This window comes from Paramacrobiotus metropolitanus, unplaced genomic scaffold (genome assembly GCF_019649055.1).
Source record: "Paramacrobiotus metropolitanus isolate TYO unplaced genomic scaffold, Prichtersi_v1.0 Parri_scaffold0000010, whole genome shotgun sequence".
NCBI lineage: Eukaryota > Metazoa > Tardigrada > Eutardigrada > Parachela > Macrobiotidae > Paramacrobiotus > Paramacrobiotus metropolitanus.
Window position 1 is genome coordinate 739,725 of NW_026570230.1, and position 12,671 is coordinate 752,395.

Below are 12,671 nucleotides of genomic sequence, written 5' to 3' on the forward strand. Positions count from 1 at the left end.
CGTGATCATGTCGTATTCTTCCGTACGATTCTGCTCCTTGGCCTCCTGTCTCTTTGTGAGCAGGGACGGATATTGCCGTCGTTCGTTATGGTCAGCGTGAATCAATAAGTGTCTCTGCTCGATAGGAGTGAGAGCACTCATGGGCATCAAGGCCGCGTCAGCTTCCACTTGTTAGTCCGAGACAGCCGGTTTTATCTGCACCTTCATTCGGGCCGACTCTGCGACCGCTGGTGCTGGGGTTCTAGCCGTGACCGTTACTGGCTCAAGTGTTGAACCTGCAGACACCGTAGGTGCTGCGATTCGTTCCACCGTAATGGTCATAGTTGGCTGCTGAGGAGGTGAGGTGTCCATCCTTTCTTTGGTCGGGGACTTGCCTGGCCGGCTCGGTGTGAACCTGGCAGGCGCCGGTTCGATGGCCGGCATGCTGGGCATTCGCGCCGGAGTTGATGTGGCGCGTCCAGGAGAAGTCCTCTTGGATGGAGATCGGCTTTGGCGTGGCGATCCCTTCGTTGAAGGTGGCCGGACCTGGCTGGTCTCATATAACGCCCTTTGGACATTCTCGTCCAAATCTTCCTCGATCTCCGATTCCTCACTGGAGGAGACGCCCCAGAAGGCCGCAGGCGGTTGGGGCTGTTCGTCCTCACTTTCTGCCTCTTCTGGTGGAAGTTCGTCTTCCACCGGCTGGCCTGGTCGCGGGCGCGGTTCTACTGTCCATGCCCTTGGGTTAATGTGTGGGCCACGGATATAGATGGCGCGTTCGATGATTTCGCTAGGCAACTTGCGCTGGCGAAGTGCCTGGCTCTTGCTTCGCATAGCCATCAGTTTTCTGATGAGGATTGTACGTCCTTGGACCATCTGTTGGCAACCGCGGTTGATGCGGTCAATCTCGCGGTCCGTTAATGTGGGGTCGCCGGCGCGTAGTCGCTGGCGCATGTCCTCCTCAGTAAGATTCAAGCGTAGATCGAGTTCTATGATCTCGCTTCCAGCCCGGTTGTGCGGGTCATCCCATGAATCCGCTTGGGTCAGTCGGATACGATGCCTCGTTGGAGGTTCGTCCCGCAATGGCTTTGTTGTCCCTGACGGAATTGCCGGTGCTTCCGGTGGGGAGAGCACGTGTCCCTTGCCAGGAAAGTTCTTCGGTGGCGACTTCCTCTTCTTGGTCGGTAGGCCACGAGGTGTCAAAGTTGGCGGTTCTGTCGCCTTAGGCTTAAGTATGGAGCGACCGGGCCTGGTAGGGCCAGGAGTGTCTAAGTCCCTTGCTGGGTCACTCAACGCTGGTGGAGTGGACCTGGCTGGTCTGTTCAGCTCCAAGTTCTCCCTTGGTCCTCGCCAAGGTGGGAGTGACCGCTGTGAAGGAGGCTCTTCCGCTTCCGGAGGAGTCCTCTTCTTCTTCTCGAATCTGGGCGACCGTGGGCCACTTGTTGTAGCAGGAGTGGCTGGTTCTGGCCGTCCTCCTGTCGATTTCCTCGGCGTTGGCCGGACAACGAGAGTGCCACTTGATGTGTCGCCTTCAATTGGCTTCGGTGTGGCGCATCAACAGCCATTGGACTTGTCGTTTCACCAGCCGGTTGGACTGGTGTCGACTCTGCTTCAGCCGGTTTCTCCGAACAATGCTCAAGGGTATTGTCAGGCAGGCTCACGTCCATTTCGACGTCCTGCGGTGGGACTTCTTTGCTGCTGTCCGCTGTGGCAGGTCCAGCAGTGTCCACAGGTTGGCTTGACGTTGGACCGGGCACCGCTAGGGCCTGGGCCAACTCAGCTGAAGTTGGCTGTCCAGCTGATGTTAAGGCGGCCGGTACATATGTCAGGGCCAAAGGTGATGGCACAGACACTGGTGATGGTCGCCATTCGTTTACTGGATCGAAGTCACTAGAGCGTGCCGTCGTTGACGGACGTGGGACTTTCCAGTAATCTTCGATGAATTCTCATATCCATTTTATGGTATGGTCCATAACCGTTAACGATGGACCGGTAGGCATCGTGTGGTTAGAAGTAAGGCCCTTGAGCAAAGCCACCCGTTGAGCTAGGCTCTGTTGCTGTTGTGTCAGCCTGACCGCTTCTGGGTCAAATGGGCTGAGTTCGCGGATCCGGTCGTTTAGGCGGCGCTCCACATCTCCAGCGTCGCTGATGAGGTTCCGAATTCTCAATGCTTGGACAATCGTCATTTGCATGGGTCCAGTGTCGGCCTCGCGCAACCGTTGGTCCGCTGCGGCCTGTTCCTCGTCCCATTGTTGACGTAAAGTCTGCGGGGCCGGTCGATTGTCGTCGTCCGGTTTATTTAATAACGGGAAGTCGTCCGCATAAGCCGGTCTACCTTGCGTAACGTTACCCCGCATAATAAGTTCCAGGCGTTCCGCTATGGCTGGTGGCGGCGCCAGTGAAGTTGGCCTCGGGTGGACCTGTCGTTCTGGCGCGACCAAGTGATCAGGCGGAGCCGTCAGTCCTGGTACTGGGATTGGGTTTGGCATGTCGAACCATTCGATGTCGCTGTCGGTTTCTGTGTCCGACGCGCTGGCTGGTCGACTAAGTGCCGGTCCGGCTGCAAATCTTTCAGCCGAGATCCGCATAATCCTCGAGACTCGCATCCTCAAATCTTTCGCCGGTTGGCGTGTTGAGGACCGTGTCGGTACGAGAAGTCCAGTTTGTCCGACGCGTGTTGGCTGCCCCGATCGGGGTTTAGGCAACACGCGGCGAAGTGCTTCATCGATCAGGCCAAGCTGGTATTGCCGGTTACGGAAATAGCACAGCGCTGGTGCGTCGTTGGCCGTATCTAATGGTTTATCCATAAACCGCAGCATGGCCCGTCGAATCCTGGTAATGTATTCCAGGACGCGTTGAAATTCCAAGTCCAACGCAACTTTTCTCCGTATAGTGGCGATGTCCACACCCTTCAGGCCGGTGATAACCTTGCGGATTTCCTCTTCGAGGCGTTCCGCGGCGTGAAGTTCACGCTCCAAGGGTGGTATGTCTGGATAGGCCCTCAGGTCATACGGAGAGGATGCTGGTTCACGCGATTCCAAACCAGTGGCTGTCAACATTGCCTCGTCGGTAGACGTAGGCTGAGCCACTGGTGGCGCGGAAGATTCCCCTGTCGTAGTGGTAACTACGACTGTTGGGTTCTCTGGGGGCGGTGCTGCTGATGGCGCTGGCGCTGGACGTGTTGGTGCTGCGGATCCTTCGGTCCTCAGCTGTCTTTCCGTCCGATATTGTTCCAGCTGGTCCCTCAGCCTGCGAGATGCCGCCAGCAATGCCTGACCGGTTTGGTCATGCAAAGGAAATATCTCGTTTTGAGCCTGGCGGGTCGCAATTTCCTCGCTAAGTTCATGAGCGAGTCGCCGAAATTCATCTTGATCGAGAATGATGCGCTGAGCCGTCTCACGGTAGTGAGGGCTGCGGCTGTCCAATTCTCGAATCATGGCCTCCAATTCTTGGATGGCATTCTCTACTTACTTCAGATTGTCCTGAAGTTGGTAGAGTGGAGTCCGGCCGTCGGCTAAAGGTTCGATAGGGGATTCAATCCTCATCGGTGGTGTAGTTGGATCGCATCGGAAGTCCCCTTCGTCTTCTGGCTCTGGCGGTGACACAGGTTCTGTCGGTAGGACAGCCTGGTCACGCCCAGCCAACACTGGGTTCAGTGCTGGCCGTGCCGCTGGTTCCGGTTCAGCTAAGCCAAGTTCGGCTGCCAATTCTGGTGGAACCTCTTCTGGCCGGTTATATATTGTGAGCCGTCCATTCACAAATACCCGTAATGGGTAATCACTTGGCTCGTTGAGCTGTGATGTGCTTGGCTGGGTTTCCGGCGGCGCCGGTGTTCGCTACGCTTCCGGTCCCGCTCGTGGAGGCTCAATGGATGAATCAGACGGCGCCTGACCCGTAGGGTCAGGTTGTGCCGCTGAAGGTGAGCCATATGGCGGTTGGCCATATGCTCCATATCCGCCATAAGGCGGTGGATACCCATAAGGTCCTGGCGGATACATCCACGGTGGTGGGTATCGCCATGGGTTTAGGTCCGGCTGCGGCTGGTTTGAAGGTCCAGGCGCAGGATACGGGGGATATCCATAATGTGGGTTGTAGTATGGCGGCGGAGTGTACTGTGGCCGCGGTCCAGTATGGACCGGCGTAGTCGTGACCGTTGGACCGACTGCCGCAGTTGTGAAAACTGGCTGGTTTGCCGAAGTGGTCGGTAGGCCACCATACAGAATTGGTTGAGGTGGGCCGGTACGGCCGTGAGGATAACGTCGGACCGTTTGGCCCGACGTAGAGCTTGGCTGGCTGCCGGCTACTGCTGCGTTCACCACGAGTCCAGTGTCGTCAGAGAATGTCCCTGGCTGCCAAAGTTGTGGCGGAATGGCTCGAGGTGGCAGAGGCTGGGACCGCGGTAGCGGTGTGTCGGCCTGTAAACTGGGGCCGACTGACATAGTTGCCAGCTGCTCAGCAGTTAGGTTGGCCCTAATGTTAGGTACCTGTACACTCGGAGGCTGGTTAGACGACCGAGTGGAAGATCCGCCCGACCGGGATTCCGGTCGTGAATATGGATGTGTGCGGTTACTGCGGTCGGAGTCATCAGAGCGATCGGTGCGTCGGCGTCCTTCCATCGTTGAATGGGGCGCTGTCACGAGACGAATCACGCGGTGTTAGGCTCCTACCTACTATGTTAGTTCGAAGTACGGCTAGCTACTTATAAGCTACCTTGTCAGATAAGGTTACGGATATTGGACCAGTTTAGCTACTTCTAAGCTACTGGTCTTTTAAGGTTAGGTTAGTTAAATTAAGGTTCGTTAGTTTCGGTAGCAGCTCACGGTTAGTTCGACTAATTCTAAGTCTACCGTGTCAAATACGGATATTATTTTAGAACGTCATTCTGTCCAGCCTTGTCAACCGCCTTGTCCAGTACGTCCGGTGGGACTGTACTGGACTTGTCCGATACGTCCGGTGGGACCGTATTGGACTTCTGCTTTTTGCTCTTTGAGACTTTTTCCGATTTTTCCCGCCCTGTGGTTATGCGAGTGAGCAAGTCTTTATCCGCCTCATCTTCAGCAACTACGTCCTCTTCCAGGACTTGCTGAGCCGTAAGGGTTGCCTTAGGCTTTTTAGGCGTCTTTGGTCTTTTGGGCTTCTCCTTAGGCGCCGAGGCCACCTTTGGCTCTTCGGTCGCCGCTGGCTTGTCCGTAGCGGATGTCCCTTTTTCTGGTTCCGCCGGGGCCAAAGTTGGGTCAATAGCGGCTAATGGCTGGTTTTGAAGCTTGGTCAGCGCCGGTGTCTCGAAATCCGGTTTGGCCTTTCGAGGTCGGCCTGGGCCACGCTTCACTGGTGACTCTAGGTCTGATGTCTTTGGGTCAGGTGGGCCATAACCGGGGATTCGCAAAGTCTTTTGCTGCTCCGCCACAAGTTTCTTGGACGGGCCCTTTCCGGGCTTCTGCTTCTTCAGCAACGTCTCAAGTTTGCTCTGGGCGTGTGAAAGCTCTGCATCTTGTCCCGGCTCTGCGTTATTGTTGCACCTTTCCGACTCTGTGGGTTCAGGTTTCGCGTCGCCGCTCTTCATCTTGGATGAGCGTGTTATTCTGCGACTCGGGCCGTCCGGGTTAAGGTACGGCTTAAGGCGATCGACACATACAGTGTGTTCAACCCGGTGTCCCGCTCTCGGATCCAGTAAGTATTCGGCTTAGGTATGCCGATGACAATGTAGACGCCTTCGAACTTGTGTGGATTAGTCGGGTCGTCTACCATATTCTTCAGGGTGACCAAGTCCCGCTTCTTGAACTCGCCCTGCGACTTCTTTTTGTTGTAGATGGCCGCATCCCTCAGGAACCCTTCTTCGATTTGCGTTTTTGCTATTTCATGCGCCCTGTTCAGGCGCTGCTGCATCCTCTGGACATAACGTTCGTTAGTCGTAAAAGTCTCTGGGACGTTGGTCCCAGCGAGGACGTCTTGCGGTATCGTCATTTCTCGTCCAAACAGCATATGGTATGGCGAGAATCCAGTGGTTGCGTGAACGGCACGGTTCATGCCGGAAATCACGTATGGTAGGGCCCGGTGCCAACGATGTTCGTCGCCGGCGCCGCCAAAGTTTCGAATTCCGTCCCAGATGGTCTGCATCTGGCGTTCGACTTGGCCTTGGCCCTCTGGATGATAAGCGGATCCGAAGGTCTGCTCGATGCCGAAGATTTTCGCCACTTTGGCGAAGGATTTTGCCGTAAAATGCGTGCCCCGGTCGGAGTGCATGGTATGCGGCATGCCGTATTTTAGTACGACTTCTTCGACAAAGAACTTCTCAAATTCTTTGGCCGAGTTTGTTTTGGTCGGCCGGGCTATGGTGAACTTCGTCATTTGGTCGACCACCACAGCGATGTACCGGTATTTCTTTGTTTGGGTCACCGGTAAAGGTCCTTTGAAGTCGGCGAAGACGCGGTACCAAGGCGCAACAGCTTCAGTCGGCTGCAGCTTACCGTAGGTAGCTCGCCGCGGTACTTTGCCGAAAATACACGTCTGACATCGGTCGATGTAGTCGTGAATATCGCAGCTCATACGGTCCCAGTAGTACCGGAGTTTGGCTGTTTCAATGGTCTTGCGGTATCCGAAATGGTTCCCTGTTTTCCCATCGTGGAGGGACTGGATAATGTTCTTCCGCATGAACAAAGGGACAACGAATCTCCCTTCGAGTTTCGCATTGATTTCGGTGAGTCGGTAGAGCACACCTTTGTCCATCTGGTATTGTTCAGGTAATTTGACCTTTTATCCATTTCGCTTTGGTGTTCCAACTCGTGGATTTTCTTGGCCAGAGTTGGATCGCGGTGTTGCATCCGTCGCAGTTCTTGCGCGGTGCGGTCCGTAACTTTTTCTGGACACGGTGGGACTTCGGGCTCTGGCTCTCCCGGTGTGGGCGCCGGTACGTTAATCACCCTTATGTCCGCCGTGCTGAACTGGTCCCAATCTGTGATCGCGTTGCAATCGGGCAGGAGAGGCTTGCCCCATTCATTTGCGGGGTCCTCGTCCGTGACTTGCAGCCTGCGCACCTTTATGATGCGTGCTGGGATCTCGTCTTTATAATCCTCGAAGTTAGGGACTTGGTCCAACTCTTCATGTGGGCCTTTATCATCGTCCCGTTCGAGTGGCCATCTGGACAATGCGTCAGCGTTGTCACAGAATGTACCTGGTTTGTACTCGATGGTGATGTCCCGTCCGGAAGCCTCGACTTTAAGTTCAACAAAATCAACGATCTCATAACCGACATAAAGTCGGTTGAAGATCTAATGAAGTCCGGTACGCCTACCACAAAGGAGGATAAGAACCGACTTCGAACAGTCATCGGCCGTATAGACAGGGCTAGTTGGTCAGAGAAGTTCCCGACCTCCAACATGGAAGGATCGACGACGATTCCGGGAGACATCAGGACTTCACCGATATCGTCACCACCGCCGCCGACCACACAGGTCGCCAGGGGGACACATTCTGGATCCCCAGGTGCCTAACTCGGAACGCATCCGAAGATTGGCCGAACTGAAAAAGGAACGGGAGGACGTCATCGCCCAGTCGAACGAAACTAGGCAACGGATGGCCACTTCCAACAGGGGAAGATAACCATCTCCAAGAATTCCAAGCCTTGCTCGACCAGTACAAACAATTGTACAACCGGCACACCGACTTGGACTTGCTGTTCCACCGACTTATCCAGTCGGTGGAACAGCAAGTCCACCTCGCCACAGCTTTAACGCCGACAACGACCACACAGGCCGTAACGTTGGCAACTTTGGCAAGCGACACGGTTATCGCCCAGGGCAGAATCGCCATACAGGAGGCAGAAGACGTCCTGAAACGGATTCAGCAACGCGCTGAGAAGGGACTCGAGCGAAGATAATCTCCGAATTCACCGCTCACATACAACTTGTGAGAAACCTGATACAACCAGGCGTGATCGAACAGGGAGTCCATTCTCAACTCGTACAGAACGGCATAAGCCAGCTGCGGGAATACACCCACAGTCAACGTCGACCAGCTGACCCCGACACGGAGACCTCCGATGCATTACCGTCGACCTCATCGGCGGCGGAGATGCATTCGGCGATGCGGAAAAGCCGCAGGGAAAAGATGTCTGGAATAATTACCGACGGATGGAATCTACTGGATCACCTCCAGAGATCTTTTGTCAATGAGACACCATCCGATGCTGAAACCCTTAAAGTGGCACGGCAGAAGATGAACGACCTGACGGCCTACCTGAAAAAGGCGGACCTTCTTATCGGTAAAAATGAACCAACCGAAGCCGACGAACGACAACTCGGTCGGTCGTGGAACGGATCACAGAGATCCTCGACGCGGAACCAGCATACACTAAACGGATTCCGACGCCGTCGCCACCTCGCCGAGCAGCACCGACTACGACAGCGGTGATGACTCTAGTCGGCACGACCCCAATGGAAAACCTAATCGCCAACATGGATATAATTACCCAAGCTGGACAGGACTTAGCCGACATCTTCTTCCACCGGCTCAGTGGAACCCTAACGGAACAAGAGAAACCGACCTCAACCGAATTGACCGAGCACTACGACTCGAATTGGATTGGGCCGATACTCTAGGCTCATGGGAAATTCCACCACCAGGTCCGAACCGAGACCGGCTTATCGAAGCACTTCAGTCGGTGATTGACTAAGTTAAGCAGTACTTGGCGAACCCGAACAAAGCGGGAGTGCCAGTACCAGCTCGGGAGAGAACACCTTCCCCAGTCCCATCAGTTCGACTCGACGTCGAACTCCCATTTGTAGAGACGGTTGAACAAAAAGAAGTCAACATCGGCGAAGTCGAAGACCAGTACCGAGAAGCGGTAGAAGTAATGGAGAAACTCGGAAAACAAATCCGAGAGCTCGACCCGAATAACGCTATGGAAAAGCAAATGCGTGATGCCTTGGATCAGCAGTACACTATCTGCTCCAGGCGGGTCGAAGATTTGTGGAAGATACTAGAGGCTAACCCACAAAGAGTTCAGCCGACCTCCACTCAGCTGCAACCGACTACTTCGCAGCCCACATTGGCAGAACAAAAGAAAGTACTCGACCAGAAGCTGGCCCGTGCACAAAAGATTGCCGCCAACCTACAACGACAGGTTGACGATATGGACGGAACAGATCCGACCATTTGCAACATCCGGACGGCAATTGGAGATCAACTCAAAATCTCCCAGATGCACGTCCAAGACATAGAAGCGGAGATCGACATGCTTCGACGCAAATGGATGACGGATAAGACACGTCAAGAACGACTCGAGAGATACCGGAAAGAAACGCAACAATGCGCACCCGACCCGCAACAGCCGACAACCTCGAGTCAGTCGACTTCGACAACAGCTCGGATCCAATCCCAGCCGACCTCAACAGCGGGTTTGGCTCAACCGAAACCAATGGAAATAGCCGACCGACGTGTCTCGAGCCACGGAAGCTCGGATCATGGAAGCCATACCGGATACCGGCGAATTGGCAAGTACGGTTGCGCCCCACATCGTTAAACTACTGGATAGAGTAGCGGAACTCATCACAGAGATGATGGCCCGCAGAAACTTTTGTGTCGACAAAAGCCAAGAAGCGAACGACTTAGATCGAGACATTCTGGCCTGGGGAAACAACGCCCAGTTTATACGACGACTTTGTCATCCGGACGCCCCACAAACGACCAGGGCTCGACAACACCTTATTCGAACTATCTCATGGCTGGAAATAAGGGTGAACGAGTACGAGGAAGAGAAGGGACGGGACAAAGAAATGGAATCGACCAACCTGGCAACAAACGCCATGGCTGAAGGTCGGCCGTCTAGGATCACAAAGATCCAGTCGGCTCTGAAACCTAATTTCGATTCAGTCCGACTTCCACCTCCACTCCCACCACCCAAACCCGACCTTGAATGGGTAAAAGCAGTTAACACACAGTTACTGCGGGCGGACGCCGTCATCGTCGAACTACGACAAATGATGAACGAAACCGACCAACGGAGTCCGCAATACTGTCAGATCGACATTAACCTCGGACACTTGGAGAACAACGCCAAGGAAGCCCGATTCATCCTCCGACCAACAACAGTGTGGTCGGCAAAGAATCAGGAACGGCTGCAAACCTTGACGGCTATGATTCAGTCCTTCGTCGACGGCTTCTATAAAAGGAAGGAAGCGGAAGAACAACGGAAGCTGAAGAGGCCGCCCTCCGCCGAGAAGCCTAAGGTACAACCTGTCAAACCGACACAGGTAGTTCCACCGGTGAGTCACCAAGACGAGCTGATGGACGACTTACCAGTACCAGGACTGGAAGGCGAAGACGAACGGATGGACACATCGGAGGAAGTCGCAACAACAGAGGCCAGCCGACCTAAGCCCCTGGAACGACCAACAACGTCACCCGGGCTCTCACAAAGAGAACCGCAGAGTAAACGAACACCTGATGGTCGACTAATCCTTCAACCAGGTGGATCGAACTCGCCTAAATTCGCACGGAAATCAAAACCGACGGATAACATTGAAGAGCTCGGACCACGTAGGCGTCTCTTCCCGTCGAAGTCGCCATCACCAGTCAGGACCAAGGAACAACTCTTGGAAATCCTGAAGGTGACCCCGTCTTCCCTACCACCGGCTGAGGAGAAGCCGAGCCCGTCACGGAAAGTGATGGGAGCGAAGGCCTTATTTACACCCGCCGTTCACAAGAAGTTAGTCGGCCAAGCCAAAACATTGGACCTTCAACGGATACTTTATGAAGCACAACTCCAAGGAGGTATCCGAGATCGGACCATGACGGAAGAGCAACAGACCCAAATGGCCCAGAAGATCCACGCTACGATCCAGGATAGAGACAAAGTGCTGAGACGGTTGGTGACATTAAGATGCGGAAAGCAGGAGTTACGACAACTCCCGCTGGACTCGAACATGATCCAGACGATCCAACGACTCCGCAATCCTAGGATCAACCCGGGCGCCTATACACTGGAGATTCAACCTCGGCCCGGCGAAGAAGTCACCGAGAAGATTCGAATAACAATGTCGGATAGTAGTGAGGAAGAGGAGAACGCGGACAACGCCGACTCCGACGACTCCATTCACCAAAAGGCAGCGGCACCAGCAAAGGGATCCACGCCAAAACGCGGCAGATCGCTGGTAAAACAGATTTCGCCGACTCGATCAGCATCCCAGCCGACTAAGCTTCCAAGTCAACCGACGATTGAGAAACCACTCAGGTTCTCACCTCGGAACACCCCGACGAAACCGGAGAAAACCGAGGAAGCGATGGACACAACATCCCCTTCGGAAGCGCGAGTCGGAATTACGGTCGAAACGTCACCACAAAGGGACGAACCGACCTCAATACACTCCGGTCCACGTCTAACAATTGACGAGTCTCGAACGATCGAGTCGGTAAATGAGTCGGTAAACATACCGACCAAGCGGAGCACGGTTAAGGAGAAACCACCTCAGGACTCGTCGCGCGAATTCCATGACGACCTGGCCTTACAATATGTAAAGGACCTAACGAGGTCGGAACAGGATGCCTGCATCGACATGGCATATCCGGAGGATAGGGAACTCTGGCATTCGTTGAGAATTCGACGTGCCAGTATAGTCGGAAATACAACGGAAGCTCGGCGCGACCACGACCGACTTACTGAAAAGATGGCCGACGTCATGAAACGTATGGGAAAACATTACCGGACGGAAAGAAGTCGACCTAAAGCCCTACAAGCAGCTACGCCGACTCGACATAAAATCACCGCTCCGGAGCCCAAGTCGACCAGGAAGACGGTACAACAATCCGTCATTAAGATAAAAGTCCCCCCTCCGACCAGACAACCTTCCGTCCAGATCGACGACGATCTCGACGCAAGGGTCATCAACTCGGCCAATTCCGCGAAGTCCCATAAGGATAAACGGAAGGCTAAGAAGGAAGCAGCAAAACAGCCCACCAAACCGCAACCGACGGAAACTCAGAAGAAACCAGTGAAGTCGGAAGCTAAGGAGCCGACCAAACCGAAGTCGGACTCCACAGTCAAGACGCCGAAGCCCAACCCGGCCAAGCGGCATAAGTCATCCGACGACCTGGACATTTCGGATGCCGGCCCACAAAGGACCGAGCAGAAGGAGAAGGCACAGAAACCGCACGACAAGGAGGCGGTGGAGCTTAAATTCAAGGAAGTCATGGAGCGAACCGGCACAGAGCCGGCTAAGACTTCAGGAGGCCGGCTACGGAATCCACCAAAACCGCCGACTCCGACCGAACAACCCCAGCCTTCGACATCCAAACAACAATCTGATGAGGAGTCCGACAAAATCTCGGACATCGTAGAGAAGGACTCAATCTCCGACCATGGGGAAGGGGATCCCTACGAAGGATTTAAAGGCGACATGAAGGAAATGTTCGACCACGGAGCGGACACTGACGAATCACAGTGGCCAGCTCCAGACGACGCACGTGAGCGCCTTCCGGACGAACAGCCAGATGATCCGGTTGAGACGTTAATCCGCACAGTCCGAGTACACGTCGAAGTCGTTCGCAGTATTCGGAGTGCCAAGGAAAATGCGAAGGACATCTATCAGTCCCTGGTACAAGACTTGTCGAACAACATACAGGTCGAAGGCGAAACCGGAAAGTGGTTAACGCATCAACTCATGATGCAGATCGTCGCCTGGACCCTCGATTACGGA

General features: G+C 54.5%; 1 protein-coding gene across 1 annotated transcript; it reads right to left on the reverse strand.

Annotated features, from left to right (window-relative positions):
- Positions 1 to 4,843: 4,843 nt before the first annotated feature.
- On the reverse strand, positions 4,844 to 5,542 carry LOC129583453 (neurofilament medium polypeptide-like). The gene has a single exon (XM_055475249.1). The coding sequence runs from the start codon at positions 5,540 to 5,542 to the stop codon at positions 4,844 to 4,846; it is 699 nt and encodes a 232-aa protein (XP_055331224.1).
- Positions 5,543 to 12,671: the final 7,129 nt, after the last annotated feature.